The 23431-nt window shown below is 39.9% G+C and overlaps 1 protein-coding gene across 1 annotated transcript; it reads left to right on the top strand.

Annotated features, from left to right (window-relative positions):
- Positions 1–74: 74 nt before the first annotated feature.
- Positions 75–22007, top strand: mamdc4 (MAM domain containing 4). The gene is made up of 29 exons (XM_061747590.1): positions 75–224; positions 2985–3068; positions 4303–4464; positions 5305–5430; positions 5547–5780; positions 7890–8015; positions 9509–9664; positions 9807–9910; positions 9996–10151; positions 10619–10709; positions 10786–10899; positions 12458–12550; positions 12640–12777; positions 12869–13008; positions 15005–15113; positions 15207–15311; positions 15556–15690; positions 17397–17524; positions 17615–17831; positions 18051–18188; positions 18263–18390; positions 18814–18904; positions 19069–19218; positions 19341–19466; positions 19736–19860; positions 19941–20046; positions 20895–21097; positions 21242–21304; positions 21389–22007. Exons 1-29 carry the CDS (start codon positions 152–154, stop codon positions 21422–21424), a joined length of 3657 nt encoding a protein of 1218 aa, XP_061603574.1. The 5' UTR covers positions 75–151; the 3' UTR covers positions 21425–22007.
- The last annotated feature ends 1424 nt before the right edge of the window (positions 22008–23431 follow it).

Raw genomic sequence — 23431 nt, forward strand, 5'->3', positions numbered from 1 at the left:
TGATTTGGTTTATGATTGTATCATGGCGTTGCATGCTGGGAGAACTTAAAGTCCAGCTGTTATCTTTTCGGAAGAAAGACAATAAGTAAAAGGAGGTAAAAGGCAGCTTCAGGAGACGCCAGGAGGTAACCTGCCAGATTGTGCTGCCAAGATGTGGTGGAAGAGAACAGGGATTCTACAAATGAGGACCACAGCCCTCATCTTGGCTTTGATTCTGCACTTGGGTAAGAGCACATTTGGCCAAAGGCTTCAGAAAGTGTGTTTTTAACCCTTTCCTTCCATTGGCCGTCATGAAAAATGACAATAAATTGGTCCTCACAATCAAATCATTTATCATCATTGTGTGTTTCACTTGGGGCAAATTGACATCCCAACCGAAATAAACCAATATTTGTATAATTTTAATATTTGTGTATTTATACTAAATTACTTGAGCATATTTTAATATTGTCAGTGTAAGGAGTTTAAACGGAACATGACATAGCACGTGGTGTAATGTTTAACCACTGACGACTTTGATTATTTGCTTCCTACTGTATTGTGCTCCACACAAATGTACCTTGTTCATTCTGGCTCAAATATTTTTACATTCAACTAAAAAAGGCAATTGTGCGCCGCATGTAGATATCAAAAATGGAACTCACCTTAATATTTTTGGAGCTACAATGCACATTGTTTTGTTGATTGTTAGTGACATAATATTATTGAACAATATGTTACAATATTGCGGACGACTGGGCAGTCTAATGAGAGGCAATACAAGAGTTGTATCAAGTCTGCCTTCACAAAGATGATGATGCTCAGTTTAGGCAGTCAGATAGGTGTTATACTGTCTTATTGTGGTTGCCATTTGCAGTGGTGCATCATGCTGAGAAGATTTTCTTCTTGCTTTGGTCACCTTATGTATAGCTACACAAAAGAGGCAAACTCGCTATTATTATCGACATTATTATACACAGCTCTTGGCATGATGCACGTTAATACACTTTATATCCACAATTATGCGTAAAGTTTTTGGTTTGTTTTTTTTTAATCCATAAATTGATACCGGTACCTATCTCAGTATCATTGTGCAAAGTCAAAAACTAGAATTATATTTTTAAAGGGATATGTTTGTAGAATACGGAAGCGAATGCAATAGCATTCACTTGGATAAAAAAAAAACCTGTTTTTCTAAGTAATTTTTTTGAGGGCTTTGTTTTTTTGTATTATTTCTTTCTGTTTTTCTGACTAAATTTTTCTGTCAAATTTTTTCTCCTTGTTTTTCTTGAGTATTTTTTTCCTGTTTTTCTGAGTAACTTCCCTCCTGTTTTTTGACTATTTTTTTTCTGTTTTTCTGAATAATTTTTCTAAGTTATCGCAACACATCGAACTCACGCGAGAACCTGCGAACTGCAAGTGACTCTTTGCGGACTCCATAGTAAACAACATGACCGGCTTATTTAGTTTGATCAAGTTTTATTTTGATATGGGTTTGAGACACTGGAAGATACTCCTGTCTTTGAGTCACATAGATGATATTGTTATTAGTTCTTAGAAAAAAAAATTGTCAGAAAAACAGGGGGGGGGAATTACTCAGAAAAACAGGAAAGAAATGACTTAGAAAAACAGGGAAATAAATACTCAGAAAACAGGGGGGAAACATTGGAAAAACTGAGAAAAATAATTAGTCTGAAAAACTGAAAAAAATACTCGGAAAAACAAAGTCCTCAAAAAATTACTCAGCAAACAGGAGTTTTTTTGTTTTTTTTAATCCAAGTGAATGCAATACTTCCGTAATAAAAACACTGTTGATAATCACATTCTTTAGATTTTCTTGTTAGAAATCTCTTGACTGATGCCAGTCAAGTGTAACATACAGCTTGTGTGTTACAGCTGATAGATGTAACTGTAAATTATATTGCAGGCAATAAGAATCAGAATGTACAATCGTACAATGAAGGGATATTGGTGTCGCAGCAGGAACAGACAAAAGACAAGGTACACAATGACAGTGTGAGCAGTGAGAATAAGAGCCAATTAAAAGTCTGAAAGTCAGACACAGCAACAAAATAAAAGAAAGACCATACACGTACGATCACTAACAAATATTCAGTTCAGAGCTCATACCATAAATGGTAAAAAGTATTGTAAAGAGTGCAATGTGTGGATGTGCAAATAAGCAATTAGTAGTGCATGAAGAAGATGAGGGTTTTAACCAAGACTAAAGAAAGGATTCTCATCAGGTTTCCAAACCGTGCAATAACACAAAAGGTTGAAACAGATTAAACTGAGTCATCATCTCAGAAGAAACATGAAAGATTCTCATTTTCCTCAGAAAGAACAATCTTTGCTGAACCTTTTTGGAGGTTACGTTAACATGATGTTGGAAACAATTTAATGTGAAGGAGCGCACCCAGATATTTGTAGCTCTCCACCATCTCAACAACAGCACCTTTGATAACCATTGTTGGTTGAAAAGAAGTCGACGTCCTCAAATCAATCATCATGTCTTTGGTTTTTGACACTTTCAACCCAAGTATAAAAACACTGCAAAATGTCCACTAACAAATACAAAATCATGTGAGTAGAACATAATCTTGTAATACAGTATGACCCATAAAACATGCTGACGATAGAGACGTGCTCTGCAACGTAGTCTGATTTGGAGACCTTTGGATGGACAGGTGGCATTTTGCTTGCTTTAACCTGGTTACGTTCCCTCTGGCCTTTGGGCCTGCTGCAAAGAGCTGTGCCATAAACTCTGACAGTCATGAAATCTGATAAGAGATCATGACGTGTACAATTTCACGAATCAGGATGCAAAAGCATTTGTTTTATGAAAAAAATAATAATCATCATAAGCAAAACCTCATGTAAAATCTGATATATTATCATTGATCATGAAGATTCTTTTCAAACTTCTGTATATTGAATGTGCGACTCTCAGCGTCCACTGCAGACTAGAACCAGTTGAGTCAACATTGCGCTCTCCTTTAACACAGGTGCTTCTCATCCATGTCTCAGCCCTGAGAGGAGATGCGACTTTGTGTGTGACTGTTCGGATTGTAACGATGAACAGGACTGTGGTACGTTCTTAACATTTTACATTTACGCAATCACCCATTTCTTGTTGCACACGTGCACGGCATAACATGCAAAGTCCACATATATAAAAAGTGCACACACCTAGTGGATAGGAAAATTACACACACCCCTTTTCAAATACCAGATTTTTGTGATATAAATAAATGAGGCCAAGATACATCATGTACAACTTTTTCGTAACCAGTGCAACTCAATTGAAGAAAAAAAAAAAAACATCTTTTAGAAAGGGAAAATAACAAATAAACAACTGAGATAATGTGTTTGCGCAAAGAACACCATACCTAAAGTGAAGCATGGTGGTAGCAGAAGCATCATGATTTGGGGCTGCTTTCTTCAGCTGGAACTTAGGGCCTTATATTCAAGATGGGCAGAGTTCTGAACAGTTCCAAACACCACTCACGGTTAGTACAAAACCTTCAGGCTTCTGGTGGAAAGAAAATAAATGTCAGGAAAATGTTAATTCATATTTGATTATGATCTTTTTAAAGGTGATTGGTAAATAATGAGCACAGCTACATCCCCAGATTTCGGCAGCTGTGCACACTTGTGCAGCCACGTTATCTCGGTTGTTTATTTTTACTAGCCCTTTCTAAAATAACTTTTTTTTTTTCAATTGAGTTGTATAGGTTATACATTACTGGTGAAAAAGGTTCTGACATGATTAATTGTGGTCTTTCGCATTTGAACAGGGGTGTGTAGACTTTTCATATCCACTGTAGAAAGGTCCATGCCCAGATTTGAACCTAGAAGTATCAGGCAGATGTGCCCATCACATGCTCCACCATACTGCAGAATATTACCTTTATTCTCTTAAAATTCTTCTCATGTCAATAAAAGCCCATCGCCTAATATGTGACAGCATGTGAGTAAACTGATTCTTGTAAAACATAAATGAAGGGATTCAGTATCCAACTGCCTGCAAATTATAATTCGAGCTCTAAATCTAGACATACTTCAAATGTAACATACAGTCTCCGAGCAGTAAAATTGTAAAGTTAATATCAGCTCAGCATTATGTGCTATACAACAGAGTGATGTTAATCATTGTCCCTGGAGGAGCTCCTAAAGTAACTTGATACAATTTGGTGGTTTTGTAGTTGAGGTTATTTTAATTATAGAGGTTTTTTTTATTTTAAATTCGTATTCTGTATCGATAATGGAACAGTAGGATGAATTAGAGAGTTTGACGGAGAAACTCTGTTTATTCCTTTCAAGGATACAGTGGGCAAGGATTCCAGTGTAACTTTGAGGGCACAGGAATTTGTGGATGGAAGGACCAGTCCTTGAATGCAGCATACAAGTGGGAACGGCGCCAGAGAGGGGACACGCTGCCGGACAGCGGGCCGTCCTCTGACTTCACCACTGGGACTTCCGCAGGTATCGCTTACATCGATGTCACTTAAAACTGATCCGATAGAAGAGTTTTTACAAACATTGATCGAGTGTATTATCCAAAACAGCACTGGCTCGTACTGCTAGGCATTTCTAAAATGCTGCTTTCTTTTTCTAGCTACATGGAAAGACACTTTTATTAGAAACAGTTCTCTGTATAAGACAGGTCAACTTCACACGAAGGGAACAAGCTCTCAGTATCCTGTATTGCAAGTACAAAACCGCAAAGTACAACCCTAATCAAATTTGGGACAGTTTTCAATGAATAAATACGAAACTCGGCTTAAAAGCAATACAACAAAAATCAAACCTTGTCATATGAAAGATAGAGAGTGGTGTCAGTGCTGAGGACTTCAGGGCAAATTCTGTGGCAAGGACATGATCTTTTTGATTGATCATTTTTGTGGCTTTTTCAGCCAACCTTTTACTCCCAAAGTATCTCTATCTGACTCCAATGATCTTGGAGTACACTTTAAGAATGCTGATTGGCCAGTTTTTGTCTTTCACTGACAACCCCTTTAACCAGCAGATCACAGAAAAGGTTAAAAGTCTTCCTACAAAAGATGGACACAAATTGCATGAGAAGGTTTCACAAATGCAGAAAGAGTTGAGCTTCCCTTTATTGCGAATAAAGTTCTTGTCTTAAGTGACTTCAATGATTTACTTAATATCTGTTCCTCCATTTGACAAAAGTGCGATCGTTAAAAAAACAAAAGTGACTTAATTCTGCAATAGAATTACCGCCTAAAAATAGAATGTAGTAAAAATGCTTTATGTAAGAACAATGTAATATCCATCTATATGTAATACGTTCATGTCACACAGGTTGGTTTCTGGGTGTGACAGAGGTCAAGTCTGCAGTTGTCAAAACGGCTGTCCTTGTGTCACCAAAGATGCAAGAGTCCTCACCAACGTGTCGCCTTCGGCTCAGGTATTTCCTGTGGGATTCGGGTAAGCAGTTGTATTTTCTCTCAAAACCACGCATGTTTTTAATTGCACTGCATTATGATGTGTGTCATATGATAACACAAGAACTCAGGTAAAAAAACAAATTGATGGCCCTATAGGTGAAACAGGTCTTGGCTCCTCTCCACTTTTGGCATCTGTCCTCCACCAAGACTCGGAAAAGGCCGTCGTTTGGCGCCCTGAAGCCACCAGCGTCCGAGGGTGGAGGGAGGCCACCGTCTTTCTCGGCCGTATCACCACACCCTTTCAGATCCAGCTTTACTCGGACCGCTTGGAAGGGGGAAGAGGAGATGTTGCTGTGGACCAGCTGGAGTTTCTGGACTGTGCTTTGCCTTGTGAGTATCCAAACATCTTTTTTTTTGTTCTTAGGAATACTGTCGTCGATATCAAATGGCCGCACATGCGTGGGCTTTCACCGGGTACTCTGCCATTATCTAATTAGCTCAAATAAAGCTGTCGCATATATGGATTTGGGCTCAAACGTAATTTATTTGAGAAATACATTTGTCAAAGGCGAACGCCTGCGTTCACTTCCAGGTGAGTCCGATTTACATTTTAACGTTAAAATCTGACTATTTTATCTCGTAAAGGGGCACCACGTCTCTTTTTAGAACTTTAGGAAAAAGTGATGAAAAAAAACTTCATGTCTCATAATTTGAAGGTTGCTACAGGAATTAAATAAGAGTTCTAGATCTCAGAGTTCTCTTATCGTATCCAAACACACAAATGGTATATACAGGTAGTGGTTTTTATATAAAATGTAATGAAATCTAAAAGGGGTCTAACTACAGGGAAACAATGCAGAGAAAAGGAAAACAAGGTACAGGTAAGCATTCGTTAAGCAGGTCGAACTTGTGGTGTAGATGTGAAGTGAGGATGTACGGTGAGGAATGCATAAAGCTGGGACTCCCGTTGGCGTTCATTTAAACCCAAATATGCACCAATTTGTACTTTAGTCGACCGCACGTTGGACTTACATTGCGTGGAATGTAACGATTTAGCTAGGCCGGTCGATCTCCAGGATGCTTGGGCGGTCCGGTCGAGGACAGGTGGTTGTGATGGGAAAAGGAGGGAGAAGAAAAAAAAAAGCTTCAAGTGGAGAGCGGCCGAAGCCCGTGAGTGGCCTGGTCCCCAGACGCTCGGAGCAGGCGTGCGCGGTCCATTTCCTTCCCAACGGAGCTTTGTCCGTGAGTTGCCCAAGCACCCCCACGGGTAGCTCGGGCACTGGCAGGGTGCCCTGCGGCGGGGGAAGGTCAGGCACGTCCTTGTCACCTCGTGGTGAGAGGTGGGGCTTCCTGGCTGGGCCAGGTTGTTCTGCAAGGTGAACGAACTAGCGAGAGCGAGCCTAGGACAAAGGAGCTTTGGTCTTTTGTGCATAAGGCCGAGAGAGGGACTGTCAATCAATTCAATGTGGGTGTCGAGGGCATTTAGAATTTGCAATGTGGCATTTGTGTCGTGTGGGGTGAAACGTCTCATCCGGTTCAGTGGACAAACAGATTAGACATCAGACATTCAAATTTGAAGAAATACAATCACTCGTGATATTGGTGTGGTGGTAGACACTGGGAGCAGTCATGCAAAGTTCTTAAAATGTCCCACAACATTCAAATTCGGTGAAGTAGCAGTAACCTTCCACCGCCAGTGGGTGTCGCTGGTGTGTTATCCATTGTCCCAGATGTCTTGAGCGGCATTTCAAAGGCAAATGGTCCTTTGAACTTTTATCTTGGCATGTGGCACCATTTTCAAACATTTTGGGTCGGTATCTTGAGCCCTGCACACACAGGGAGTCTTCTGATGACTGGGCTAACTGTTAATTTAAAGTCTGGGTGAGAAGTCAGGTTTTCTGGTCTCTGCTTTTGATGAGCTTCTTCAGATTGGCTGCTAATTCATTTAGCGTCCGTGTAAGATAAACCATCCCCGTGACCATCTGTCTCAGTGGGGGAGCGGAGACAGGGATGCAGCCCAGTCCGAGATTGGGGGTCATGGTGCCATCTGGCGAAAGCATGTCCGTTATACAACTGTATCAAACATATTGTCTTTACAAAGATTTTTTATTTTTTTTGACTGACATTTTAGAGTGGTATTCATTTAACAATATGCTTATTTTCTGTTTTCAGTCTGCAGTGGTGTAGAAATGCATTCTATCACTGAGAGCTGTGCCCAAGGCATTGCGTAAATACTGTATGACGAACCGCATGATTACCACTGCAAAGCACGACCACAAAAAGAACAATTGTTAAAGTCCTACTGTGTGGGGGTCATATACTTTCATACTGGTCTTGTATTTTATCTGTTCAGATTTTAATTGTTATAATTCTGTGAAAAGTCAGAAGTATTAATTTCCAACCACAATGAAAAAGTACACAATATAGAATAGTTATTATTAGGAATACGAATAGAATACTTTTTTTAAATTTAGTTGTTCCCTCTTCTAACTTCTGCAGTTCCACTACCTGGCAAAGAGTGTCCAGCTGAAATGCTGGAGTGTCAGCGTGGGGGCTGCGTCCACCAACGTCAGGTATGTGATGGCACTGATGACTGTGGCGACTGGACCGACGAGGAGAACTGCGGTGAGTAATCACAAGTTCTTTATAAAAGAAATTGGTCTCACGCCTTTGCCTTTAGAAATGCCATTAAACAGTTTAAACCATTCATTTTGTTTTGCGTTTGTCCATATCTTTAAAATTCTCAATTTAAAATCACTTTCTCTAGAGCTTTCAGTTATGTCACAGTTTGGCACAATTATGTCAGAACACAAACTGAGCTTTCGCCATAACGCCTGAGGTAGCTCCATTTATCGAGTGACACCATGCAAATCAGTGCAAATGAATAAATTAATACATTTATGTAATATGATGCCCGCCACCCTAGTGAGGGTAAGCAGTACGGAAAATGGATGAATGGATGGATATTAAATGATATTCTTTGGGTAATTTACAGTTATCCAATATTATAATATGTTTATATTTGAGGATACAGTTTGCAAAGAAGAAAAAAAACCTGCACTATGATACTAAGTTATGTTTCATAATTACAGTAAAGCATGGACTTAACCGCTGACACTTAAACAACGTGCCTTATTAAAGATGATTTCCACCTTTATGTTTAATTTTCCATCCATCCATCCATTTTCGACACTGCTTATCCTCACTAGGGTCACGGGCGTGCTGGAGCCTATCCCAGCTAACTGCGGGCAGGAGGCGGGGTACACCCTGAACTGGTTGCCAGCCAATCGCAGGGCACATAGAAACAACCATTTGCACTGACATTCACACCTACGGACAATTCAGTCTTCAATTAACCTATCGTGCATGCAGTGTTGCCACAGTTACCTTGAAAAAGTAACTTAGTTACTTTACTGATTACTTGAGCTTAAAAGCAACTTAGTTACTTTACCGATTAGTTGATTTCAAAAGTAACTAAGTTAGAAAAAAGTAACTTTTTAGTTACTTTCAGCAGCTGTCAAGTGGCAGGAATATCACTTATCCACAGTACAAAAAAGCATTAGCTTAACCATACCCATTACTTGGTAATGTACGCCACACAAGTTACAGAATGATGATGAAAATAATAAAGCATTCAATATATTGATTTCTACAATGATTCAGATGGATTGATGGCTGCTGTTCATATACGCATATTTATGAATGGAATACGTCTGACATATCCACCACATCCACAGAGCTTGCGTATCTGTCTGCTTATGTTTCCCGATCAAATTCCGCAAAACCTCATTAGACCAACGGTTTCCCTCGCACCAAGTTAGACGTGGTCTGAGCAGGCATAAGTTTAGACATACACAAAGGAAACACCCTTGTTGCGCTGTTACGCCCAGCTTGGTGCAGACCAATGTGCCAAATTGGTAAACACGTGCAGCGAGCCTTGCACTTGCACGAAAGTCAGCTGCAATAGAATCCAGCTTCCCTGTGACCTTAAAAAGGATTGTGGTGTTGTTGTAAAATACTGCAAAGTACAGCATATCAATTAATTAATGTGTCTCTGATAGTGTCAGTCGACACAAATAGCAGTTCAAATAGTAGTTTGTAACTTCTTGTTTGTGCAGAGGGATATCGGCGCTGTGACTTTGAGAATGATGTGTGTGATTGGGACCTCAGGTCATTGTCCAAACTAAAATGGGTAAGGACAAGTCAGGAAAACATCTCCATCACAGATCCTCTGAAAGGACCAGGACGGGATCATTCCATCAACAGCGCATCGGGTACTAACAATTCAAATTTATTATTCAATCATATTTTTGCTCCGATATGTTATGTGCTAATTCTTAATTTCTATTTAAAAAAAATAAAAATAGGAACCCTCAAAATCTACTATACTTAGACAAAGGCTGATGTCTATTACAGGTCATTTCTTGTATGTTACTGTTCCTGATGGAGGGCTCAAACATGATTGGGCAGCTTTCCAAAGTCCTTACCTAGAACCCACCAATATGACTCATCCTTGCAAGGCAAGCCCATATCTTCTCTTCAGTGGCTTTTTTGTTGCAATTTAGACACATAATTTGAGTCAAGTCTACCAACTTCCCACCGTAGATGATCATGTACACACATCAGTTCGGGCCAAGGTCTGGTGGGCTGTCGGTACTGGTGGCGAGCAAGACCATCTCCCCAGTGTGGGAGCGGGGCGGAGCGCTGGGTGATGTTTGGGTGAAGGCTGAAGTGGAAATTGTCAATAACTCCACTTTTCAAGTGAGTGATTATGCTGAGCCCACACATTCAAAACACAGATTGGTAATTTTTACACAAATCATTTTTGATGCAAGGCCACAGTACCTTGGGAATTAGCCTGACCTGTCGCATATTCATCCATCCATCCATTTTCTGAACCGCTTCTCCTCACAAGGGTTGCGGGAGTGCTGGAGCCTATCCCAGCTATCTTCGGGCGGGAGGCAGAGCACACACTGAACTGGTTGCCAGTCACTCGCAGGGCACATAGAAACAAACAACCATTCGAACTCACATTCACACCTACATGCCATTTAATCAACCTACCATGCATGTTTTTGGGATGTGGAAGGAAACCAGAGAACCCGGAGAAAATCGACGCAGGCACGGGGAGAACATGCAAACTCCACACAGGCGGGGCCTCAGAACTGTGAGACAGACACTCAAACTTTTTCCTCTTTATTTCTCCAAATTTTCCTCTCATCTTACAGATTGTTATAATGGCAGCAGTCAGGGAACTTGCATACGGAGGTATCGCGATCGACAACATTGTGTTGTCTCCTGAATGCCGGCGATCAAATGGTAAAGATAATCAAATAAGGATAAAAAAAATATATCCTCAGTAGTTGAAGTAGTGTGTGACATACTTTCTTTGCAGAAAGTGTCAGTTTGGCAAATTTTCCTAAACCTCCCAAGAACCCTTGCACAGTGCCTGAAAAGATGTGTGACTTTCACACTGACTGTCTGGGTGCACAGGATGAAGCCATGTGTGGTGAGTTCATTGCACTTGTTCCCTCACATTTACTTGTATCAACTGGTCTAAACACATGTATTGCTTTGCTCCCGAACAGTATTGAGTCATCTTACTATGTAACCATGTTATGCAGAAAACTGAGTCCACACCCTTTGGATTATTTATTTATGTTTTTACTAGATGACATGCTGTAGCTTGCAATTGGTCGCTCATCCTTTCAATTGTTTCCTACCTCGAGAGCTGCAGTTCATCCTGCTCATCAAATCTATGCATCAACATGATCTCCTGAAATGTAGTGCTGTAATTTCTCGTGTTTAATGCGCATTTCCCCCCCACAAATTGTCAAAAGGCAATAGTGCACATTATACACAGGTATAGGAGAAAATGAAAAATACTTTGACATTTTATAAATGTATGGCGCCATCTAGAGGTTATGAAAAAGCTATACACTTTCATTCCAATATGTCACCGCCCCCTAGAGGTTATAAAAAGGTGTACACTTTAATTCTAGTATGCCACGTAGAGGTTATGAAAAAACTGTAGACTACACTTTTATTCCAATATGGTGGAGGTACATATGACTGCATATGTGTAGAATTGTGCTCATAAGTTTACATACCCAGGCCGAATTTGTGAAATGTTTTTTTGTTTGTTAGTTTTTTTTTTTTTTTTTAATACGACTGATGACTGAACAACAACCATCATTATTTTCTTTATGGTTATGTTTTGTTTAATGATAATGCTTTTCTGAAATGCTTGACAGTTTAATTTGAATCCCATTAAAATAAAATTAAATGTTTCGCCTGGTCCTTCATGTTTTCTTTTAAGAATTGTACACATCTTACAAAGTCTGCCTGGGTAATTAAACATATGAGCACAACTGTGTGTTTTGTAATTTACTAAATAAAAGTAGAGCTATGAATTTCAAAATAAGAGCAAGTAAATAAAAAGAAAGTATTATGTGTTCAAATAAAGTGCTTAACTTCAGAATAATTCTTTGAAAAAATACAGATAATACTTAATGTTTTGATCATATGGGTAGAAGCAAAATCATGCATTGTAAAAATGCATTATACATAGGTTGAAGGGTTTTTCCAGAATTTTGAGGTCAACTTTGGGCGTGCATATTATACATGGGTGCACATTATACATGAGAAATTACGGTACTCATCCAAATCATACAGTGAGAATCTCAGGCATAAACAAACTATCTGTTCCATAATGCTTTGGTGACCTAACCAAAAAAAAATAATCCTTATATTAATTTATACATTTTTCGCATAGGAAATAATGAAAAAATGGTAGTATGGTAGCATGTCATTTAAGTGGTGGGGCCAAAGGAGATACTTTTTTCATGGGGCCTCAAATCCCTGGCAGTGCCCTGCGCTTCCACGTATACATCACTTGAATTACATTGGGGTTGCCATGGTTGAAAATGCTGCCTGAGAACGAAGGGCTCCAGGCTTGATTCATCGACTCATGACACAGTTGAATTGAAGTGTAGTATTAGTATAAAAGAAAACATTGACTTTTGATCCATTGAATTATTGATCTAATATTACTGTTTGTGTCACAGGGGACTTCTCATACAGTAAAGGCAGCTCAGGCTGGACAGACACAAGCATTGGTAGTCAAGGTTGGGTGCTTCACCAGAATTCCACTGCAAAAGGTATAGATTAACGCTGACCATTGGTTCATTTGCAGTTTTTTTTTTTATGTGAAATGACTACATTATAAACACGTGTTTATTTTTGGCAGAAGAGTATTTGTATGTGGCCAAGGCCTCAGGCCAGCAGCTGACTGAGGCACAGACACGGACCCCTCTCCTGGGCCCCTCTGGCCCGGCTTGTACCATACAATTTGATTTTGCACTCACAGGAAATCCAGCTCATATCGGTACATTTATTTTTTAATTACGATGCATTTCTTCGTGTATTTCCACAGCATACATAATCAAACATTTGGCTACTACATCTCTTGGCTGCAGGGGACCTATCAATCAGGGTGATTGACAGCATGTTGGGTGTGCAGCCTAAACTGTGGGAGTTCAGTGGAAAGACCGGAATAGGGGAGGCAGAGTGGCAGCCTGCACATGTGGCCATCGGAGCCAGGAAACATCGTTTTCAGGTGCATATTTTGTAAAGCTTGCAACAAACCTATGTGGGAGAATGAGAAGTGCATTTCCCCTAAAGATTTGAAGCTAAATTATAATTGAAATGGATACACTACTCACAAAAAAAGTTATTGATATTCATTTTTTTAGGTGAAATTTTGCAGTGAACCTAAAATGTGTTATAAACCTTAACAGATTAACTTAATTTGATCTTCTCTAAACTTCTGATTGCAGATGTCCAACAGTTCAATGTACTTTTTGCACAACTTGCTGTTGTACAACCCCAATTCCAGTGAAGTTGGGACGTTGTGTTAAACATAAATAAAAACAGGATACAGTGATTTGCAAATCATGTTCAACCTATATTTAATAGAATACACTTCAAAGACAAGATATTTAATGTTCACACTGATAAACTTTATTGTTTTTTGCAAATAATCATTAACTTGGAATTTTATGGCTGCAACATGTTCCAAAAAAGCTGGGGCAGGGTCATGTTTACCACTGTGTGACATCACCTTTTCTTTTAACAACATACAATAAACGTTTGGGAACTGAGGACACTAATTGTTGAAGCTTTGTAGGTGGAATTCTTGCTTGATGTACAGCTTCAGCCGTTCAACAGTCCGTGGTCTCCGTATTTTACGCTTTATAATGCGCCATACATGTTCAATGGGAGACAGGTCTGGACTGGAGGCAGGTCAGTCTAGTACCTGTCCTCTTTTACTATGAAGCCACACTGTTGTAACACGTGCAGAATGTGGTTTGGCATTGTCTTGCTGAAATAAGCAGGGGCGTCCATGAAAAAGATGTTGCTTGGATGGCAGCATATGATTCTCTGAAACCTTTATGTACCTTTCAGCATTAATGGTGCCTTCACAGATGTGTAAGTTACCCATGCCATTGGCACTAACACAGCCCCATACCATCACAGATGCTGGCTTTTGAACTTTGCGTCCCTAACAGTCCGGATGGTTCTTTTGCTCTTTGGCCCGGAGGACTCGACGTCCACAATTTCCAAAAACAATTTGAAATGTGGACTCGTCGGGCCACAGAACACTTTTCCACTTTGCATCAGTCCATCTTAGATGAGCTCGGGCCCAGAGAAGCCGGCGGCGTTTCTGGGTGTTGTTGATAAATGGCTTTTGCTTTGCATAGTAGCGTTTCAAGTTGTGGCAATCAAGTTTATCAGTTTGAACATGAAATATCTTGTCTTTGTAGTGTATTCAATTAAATATATGTTGAACATGTGGCACGGTGGCCGACTGGTTAGAGCGTCAGCCTCACAGTTCTGAGGACCCGGGTTCTATCCCCGGCCCCGCCTGTGTGGAGTTTGCATGTTCTCCCCGTGCCTGCGTGGGTTTTCTCCGGACACTCCGGTTTCCTCCCACATCCCAAAAACATGCATGAATTGGAGACTCTAAATTGCCCGTAGGTGTGAATGTGAGTGCGAATGGTTGTTTGTTTGTATGTGCACTGCGATTGGCTGGCAACCAGTTCAGGGTGTACCCCGCCTTCTGTCCGATGATAGCTGGGATAGGTTCCAGCATGCCCGTGACCCTAGTGAGGAGAAGCGGCTCAGAAAATGGATGGATGGATGGATATGTTGAACATGATTTGCTAATCATTGTATTCTGTTTTTATTTATGTGTAACACAATGTCCCAACTTCATTGGAATCGGGGTTGTAGAACAAAGAGCTGAACAACAAAATTCACATCGTGTTTGATCCATGAATCGACCAACATACTATATGTATGTAACAAAAAATGTTGGGCACACTAATGTTCGCCACTTTAGCCTCTTATTATTTAAACCATTAATGTAAAGAGACTCAAAATGAATACTCTGTCCTTAGCATTGCTTTGCACTGTATTGTGTACTGTTTGTTTAGGTTTGTTGTAGTGAGCATTAGTTATAAGAACAACAGCTCAAAAAGTTTATGAAATATTGATGAAGTATGAGGCAAATATTTTCGCCTTGGCTCATCTCTTCCTCTTTTCTTCATCAGTTGGGATTTGAATCTCGTGCGGTGAAACTGTGTCCTTGCGCCAAAATTAAAGTAAAAAACATTCACTTCACCGGTTGCCATGCAGACTATTTTCCATCTTCTTCAACAGGTAACTTTTTTCATTAAAAGATCCAAATAGATAATGGAAAATCCAGAACACGTCCCAATACTTAGCTTGATTTTGTATGGTTTTATGGGACAGCACCGTCATGTAACTTTGAGGATGGACTGTGTGGGTGGCACCAGGACAACAGTGACAACTTTGACTGGACACTGCTTGACGGGATGGACCATACCATCGGGATTGGTACACTTATTTTTTTACATTAGATGAAGGCCCCTAACGGGGCAAGCCAAAAAGAAAAGAATAACTGTTTTTGAACATACACGCGGAAGGGACGTACGTGTATAATAAAGCACTAATCTTCATTGGTACATGCAACACCAACAACTGATATATATATATATATATATATTAACTGCAGAGAAAAGTAATGTCTTAAATCATAAATTACTGTGATTGTTTTGTTTCATCCCTCTTTGATCTCCAGGTAAAAGTCTTGTAGTGGACATGTGGAGTTCGTCACTGCGTGGTGCATTTGGACGTTTGCTGTCATTGCCACTATTACCGGGTCAAAAGGGGCACTGCCTGACTTTCTTCTACAAAATCTATGGACCAAACACTGGTGAGTTACTCAGCCAGGATGACTCATCTTCAAAATTGTTGCACCATCAGTGTCATTGTGTTGTGAGTTGACTTATGGAAATATATTTACCTACGCTCACCAAAAGACCTCTCATGGGCACCTAAAACCCTGTCACATTCACCCTAAAATGTCTCACACGCAAAATACTCTGATTCACAAAAAAAAAACTCGCACACTTAACCAAGAAAAACTTACAATCGCGAAAATGAAAAAACATCTCACACATAAAACTTTCACAAAAACCTTTCACACTTAACCTCTCACATTCAAATGTCTGACAAAAAAATTACTCACAGGAAAACCTTACGCATGACCAAAAAACCTCACATACTCACCAAAAAAACTTCACACTCACCTATAAATATCTCACACGCAAAAAAACCTCTCACACACAAAAGCTTCTCACACTTTATCAGAAAACCAAAAAACAGCTCACGTGTACAGAAAAAAAACATGCCCAAAAAACTCCAATGTACACATGAAAAACTCTCACTGAAACCAGAAAACCTCCCTCACACCAAAAAACCTGACACACTCACCCAAAAACATCTTACAGAGATGTACACAAAACCTCTGACACTCCCCCTAAAAAACTCACCAAAAAAAAACTCACACTCACTATATACATCTCACATTTGACACAAAAAAAAAAATTCACACACTTCAAAAAACCTTTCACTCACACCAAATAACCTCCCACTCACACCCAAAAGCCCCTCACACCAGAAAGCTTCTCCCACTCACCCAAAAATATCTCACACCATAAAACCTCTCACTCACACCAAAAAAATTGACACTCACCATAAAATGTCTCACACTCAATAAAAAAAATCTTACAGCGATGTGCAGAAAACCTCTGACACTCACCCCTAAAAAACTTTCACCCACCCACAACAAAACACTCACCAAAAACATCTCACACAACTATTTACCTCTCAATCACCCAAAAAACTCTCACATTTGCCAAAAACATCTCAAATACACCCAAAAAACATCTCACACACACACCTAATAACCTGTCACTTACACCAAAAAAACTCACTCCAAATATATTATATATATATATATATATATGTCATGTTTATTGGGTCCTTTTTTTTAAAATATGTATTTATATATAAATAATAATAATAATAATAATAATAATAAAAACACGATAAAAGAAAACTCACCTCTCACATTCATACATTTTTGGGGTATGAGTGACTTTTTTTGGGGGGGGGGGGGGAGTTGAGAGCTAACTAATTGTTGGCCTATACTGCATGTCATATCGTACCATTATGTTGTACAGAGCCTCAATTATCTGAACAGGGGTGTCACTAGGTTTTATGGGTGGGGGTGGTGGGGGGCTTAGCTCCCAGGAGATGCACAGGACGTGAGCGGCTGTAGTGCACGACTACAAAATTTCACAAACAGCTAACGAAGACTGCGAAATTGCTTTTTAATCTGTCCTTTGGACAGATTTTAAAATAATACTTTACTGGGTTATTTCACTCTGTTTTTTTCAAATACAGTACACAAACACGGAAAGTATGTTTACAGCATTAATGACAAAAAAGAAAAAATATGTACACATTGTTAAAACTAGCAATTACTTGGTGGGTGGAAGCATCAACCAATGCTTAAGCCTCCCTAAAATAGGCCTAACGATGCCACTGTATCTGAATACCATTATCTTCTCCTAGGGGCTCTGAATGTGAAGTTATTTGATGCACATGGTTATGAGAAGTTGCTATGGACCCACAGTGGCGCTCATGGTAACATATGGCATGAAGCACACTGCCCAGTACCACACCAGTTCACAACATATCAGGTATGCTACAACATCAACATCTTGAAAATGTATTAAATTGCACGGAGATAGAGCAATCACTTCTATTTCTCTCTAACTCTCTACCCACAGCTGATGTTTGAGGCTGTACGCTCCGGCTTTGACGGCCAGGTGGCCATTGATGATGTGACGCTGGTGGACCGTCCTTGTTCTGTGCCGAGGATGTGTTCTTTTGAGGGTCAGCAGTGCGGCTACACAAGCTCAGGTCATGTTTATTGGGTCCTTAGAAATGGACACACCGCAACAGCGACAGGACCAAAAACTGATCACACTCTGGAGACGGAACTGGGTAATAAAAAAGTAGCGCTTTGATATACTCACTGTACTGCCACGACATTAGTAAAATATACATTGTACTTATACTTGATTGGCACTATCAGAGAGGTATTAATTTAGCAATATGTTTTAGCGTGTGTTTTATGTTTTACTTCCCATTAGATTCTGCAAGAGTATGGTTGTGGCTGGTTGGTGTATATGCTGTCTAAATCCTATTCTGTTCTGCGTATAGGTTTCTACATGCTGGTTAAAACTGGAAAGAACGTCCTTCCAGCTGGTGTTACCACAACCCTCACGTCGCCTGTTCGCCAAGGAACAGATAAAACTGAGTGTATAAATTTCTGGTATCACATGACAAGCGAGAATCCTGGTGAGTCCCTCGAACACAACAAAAGTCACAGACAGACTCACAAACAATACAATACAAATGTGACTTGTTTGCAGGTTCTTTGTCGGTGTATATGAAGCCAGTGGAGGGCAAGAGGGTCAACATCTTTACGGACAGTCTGAACCAGGGAGATGTCTGGCGCCATGGTAACGGCAACATCTCAAGCAACATTATGGACTGGCAGGTAAAATGCTTGGAAATATTTTTTGAAAAATATTAGAGGATATTACAAATTCAAAAATTATACAGTGCATCATACATGTAACAGATCACTGCCAAATGTAAGATTTTTGCCTGCAGTTGACCTAATTTAACAGTATTGGTAATTTTCAAAAGCATGTTTTATGTTCCTGTAATGGTTAATGCACCACAGTGTTGTGGTGCAAAATATAATTGTTATTGCTAACCAGGATTTTTTAATGTTATTATATTTTTGTATTTTTGAGGCCAACCCCCCCCCCCCCCCCTTTTGACAAAAGTCACTGCTAGCTGTAAATATCAGTCACAAAAAATCAGTTGCTACTTTGCTCAAACAAAAGAGAAATGTTTAAAGGGATCTTATTTATTATTAAAAGGATGCTTATGTGTTGACGTTTTTGTTCTCCAGCTACAGTTTGAGGTAACAGGAAGAGGAGGCAAAGACACTCATGTTGCAATTGATGATATTTTCCTTTCTGCTGGTCCATGTGAAAATCGAGGTTTGTAGGTTCAAAAACCATTTCAATCCATATTTATGCCCTCCCTATTTGTATTGGAGCTTTTGATTCCACGAATAATGAAATACTGCATAAAAAAATGTGATCTACCAGTCCAGTCTGTTTTTAATGCAACAGACTGGTGTTTTTGTTGGACATTGTCTTAGGTTCAAAGTGCACTCTAGAGAGAGGAATGTGTACCTGGAGTAATACTCAAAACGTCAAGCGGGACAACCTGGACTGGGATCTGACAAGTCATGAAAAAGAGATGCACTACTTCACCCCCTCAGAAGATCACAGCCTTGGAACAGAAAAAGGTCAACAGCGGAAACAAATAAATCAATCATTTTTTATCTTCTTATGAATCCAAAACAGAAGAATGTCAAGGGACAGGGTGAGTCCATTTCACAATGACCATCTTCTCATTCCCTTTTGCCAGGTCACTTCCTGTTCATTCCAAGTAGCAACCGGACAGCGGCCAATCAGAACGCTCAACTGCTGAGCCCTCACCTGCCCCCGACTAAAGGCACTTGCCTGAAATTCTGGGCTTACAAACCATATTCATGTAAGAATCAAGTTTTATAATGAGTTTAGAATAGGCAACTTTTATTTTTAATCCAGTTGGAGCACAATTAGCCTGTAGAATGATTTTCGGATTTCATTTCTCAATCATCTGTGAAGATTTGTGATTTTTGCCATTGACGGTGCTGTGCTCTCTTAAGTGCTGTTGTTCTGGAGACTAATATGATTAGTGTAAACATGTTGCGGTACTAGGACTTGCTTTACAACAGCCTGTGTGTTTTTTGTTTTGTTTTGTTTTTTTGCATCTTGCAGCAGACAGCCAGCTGAAGGTGTGGACATTGACCGGAGGTCTTCTCAAGGAGCAGCTGGAGGTGAAAGATCTTGGGGGACCGTGGAGACGCTTTGACATTGACATTGTGTCCACTGAGGAATACCAGGTTAGCCTCTCACATGTCATAAAACATTGTAACAGCCCCGTTGTGACACCGACTACTATCCATGCTGCTTTTGTTGCTAGATTGTGTTTGAGGGGACCAAGGGTGCCTTTGGTGTCTTGGCTCTGGATGACATTGAGTACACCGTCGGAGTCAACTGTGCTAAGAAAGTCACTGATGGAGCCACAAGTAAGTAAAGACAATCATATTGCACATTTTAGTATGTTGTACAAAACACAGGAGTTTTTCTGTCTCACAAGAATCTTGTCAGATTTGTTTTTCTTTTTTCTGTAATTAATTTTATGAAACTAAAATGTCCTAAACCTGACACTCTAACTAATTTGGAATTGTAGCAAAATACTGCATAATCGCCTGAAAATATGGCTTTTTTTTTTTTACAGCATGTGTATGGAATAGTGTATAATGTGGTAAGACTTGCTTTTTGACGTGTATTGCTGCTGAGATTTTCGCATTCAGTGATTGTCATGTTGCCTGCTTGGGAGAACACACTGGGATTTAACATATGAGCTAAAAAAAATTATGACCGCTTATTTTTTGAAAGGCAAACCTTGCCCAAAAAAATATGAAATAAATTCTTGCCCTGTATACTCAACAAAAACATTTCGGCTGATGGTCTGGCTGCCTTGGACTGGTCACAAGAAAAAGCCGCTCTGAAATACGTGTCTGTACATTCTTCCTCAAGAACTAAGCAAAGTCACTGGACATCAGCAACAATTGTACAGTTGTACAGCATGCCAAATGTGCTTTGTAGGTTAAAAGTCTGGCAGTGTGCAGGAGAATGGGATGTGTTCAGCTTCCAGGATTTGTATATGGGTCCTTGCTACATGGGCCATGCATTAAGCGATCGCAGAGAATGATTGGCAATCATCTAACTCAATGAATAAAAAAGTGTGTGTGCGGGGGCGGGGGGAAGAAAAGTGTTGAATTTCAAATTTTTGTTGAGTGAGCATGTTCACTGTACATTTTCAATCCAAAATGAATGAACAAATAAAATCTTCATTCAATTTCTTCTGTAGCCTCAACCGAGCCTAGCAATGCAGGAGGGATTGCAGCATCAGTCATTGTGGTCTTGCTGCTGATTGGCACATTGACTGCCCTTCTCATTTACTACATCCGAACCCAGATGAGGTTCAGGCCTTTGACCGACCCATCATCATCATCATCATCTCCCGAAGCTCACACTGGTTTCAGTAACGATACCTATGAAGGGGACCTAACGGTAAGTTTGTTTCATTAAAAGATGTAGTGGACCCCTATAGATAACCTTAATACAGTTCAAGCACTATCCATCCATCCATTCATCCAACCTCCATACATCTATTTTCTTTGATGATTGGATTAATAATCTTCTCCTTGTCAACAGGCGGACGTGAGAATTCCACCTGCACAAAACCACCCAATGGCAGTTGGGTTCAATAATGTCTCTGTGAGTACAGTCTCTCTAGCTAGTGTAGCATCTTTACAGTACAGTATATGCAATGTCCACTGCTCCATAATATTGTGTGTGCAGGTCTTTGCTGGTGTCAGAGAGAGAGAGGTGGCTTGAGGAATGAAGACAGGCAGTCCTGCTACCTCTCGGTGGCCTTGTGAAATTTAGGCGATATCACAGCAGAAGAACTGCTTGTGTCGACCTTACATCTCACACACACACACACACACACACACACACACACACACACAAACAAATACTTAATGCTATCAGCACATCCTGTTTTCCCATCTGGTGATGACCTCAAGGCTGTGCAGCGTGTTGCCAGTGGACCGACAGGTGGAGGTCCAAGTAAGACAGGTCATGTTTCATGGGTGGAAATCTGAGTGTAAGAGCTCTCTTAAAGTTAGAAAAAAAACTGCTACTGTAAGCCTGAGCATTCAATGAGATGACATAAGACTGGAATTGAAGTCATTTGTGAAGAACAAGAGAAAGAGTTCATGAGGCTGAGAGTAGCTGTCGAGTAGTTGTATTGCTTGACGTTCCTAAGGACAGGAAGATCTTTTACAAGGACAATTATTGAGTGCCCTGCCGGGAAAGAGGAAGGTGGGAATGATTGCCAAAATAAGTATATTTTACTTGCTTAACACAACAACCTGTGTAATTGATGATAAATGCATTAAATTGATGAGCATTGGAATGATTCTGTTTCTTTTTTAATGTATACCTGGAAAATGGTAATAAATATTTTAATTATAATGAATTATGGTACATCTTATTTTAATATACATGAAGTTATAATACAGCCAGAGTATACCAATTCTAAATCTTTCTGGAGACTTCTGAGTTCATTTTGCTGCTGCTATCATTATGAAGATAACTGAGCCTGTCCCGAAAGTGGAATTACAAGCCCAAGCCATAGGTTTTATTTTAATTGTCTTTAGTGAACATACACAAAACTAAATCAACACAATATCTTGTGAAGAAAGACTTAGCAGAAAGCATTGGATATACAGGTGTAGTTAAGCAGCGGCCGAAACAAGCTGCGGTGCCAACTATTTCTCCTACGGCCATCGGGATCTGAACCGCCAGCAAGAGAACTAAATCTCGCAGCCGCCATGGTGCAGCGGTGAAGCGGCGCAGACAAGAGGTGAGGTTTTCCTTATATATACCTACGCCACCTTCTCGCCAAGAAACCGGAAGAATACTGACCAAATATACATAATGCACGTGCTGTACAATAAAATACTCTATCATATCATAACAAATACATATAAGCGGCACAGAGATGGATGGATGGATGGATGGACCAACGCATTATGAATGCCACATGAATGGCCGACTGCTCATACTGCGTCTGTTATGACTTTATGTTTCTATCGACAAGTGAGAATGCTGGAAAAAGTAAATTATGGCTTTATGGGACGCACAAACATACCAATCTATATTTCTAATCGGCTCTGCAAGGAATTGTGTTGTCTCTTCTGCAGGCAGTGTCGTCACATCTACCCAGTGTCCACTCTCTTTTCTATTCTACAGCTGCCACTTGGCTGCTCGTCGTCATCACCTCCTGATCGGCTCAAACATGTACGGTTTGACCATGCCAAGTTCAGTTGGGTCGAAATCCTCCTCCTCCTCGTCGTATTCCTTTTTTTATTTTTATTTATTTATTTTATTTTTTTATTTTGCCCTGTGAAGGCTGTTAGGTCAAGCAGAATGGAAAGTCTGTATCCTTTTATGCCGGAATAGTTTTACTGTGTCACAGCGGAGTTTTTAAGCTTCTGCTGTGGAACTGGAGAGGGACTTCGCAACTAAACCCGGACCCTGGATACTGAACCAAAAAGTATAAAAGGTAAATATACTGTTTTAATGATTGACTACTTCACAACAACCTTTGGGAATCAAGGATATTTTAAATTGAATGAGCTGCAAGAAAGTCATGGACCAGGTTAAAGATCACCAGATATGGTTTGGCATTGAGCAGGAATACACACTCATTGGAAAAGATGGGCATCCATTTGGTTGGCCTCAAAATGAATTCCCTGCACCCCAAGGTCAATATATCAAAAGCATAGTATTGTGATACAATTATTGCCCATTCTTCCTTAAAATACAGTATAATAA

The sequence above is a fragment of the Phyllopteryx taeniolatus genome, chromosome 15, assembly GCF_024500385.1.
Source record: "Phyllopteryx taeniolatus isolate TA_2022b chromosome 15, UOR_Ptae_1.2, whole genome shotgun sequence".
In the NCBI taxonomy this organism is placed as follows: Eukaryota; Metazoa; Chordata; class Actinopteri; order Syngnathiformes; family Syngnathidae; genus Phyllopteryx; species Phyllopteryx taeniolatus.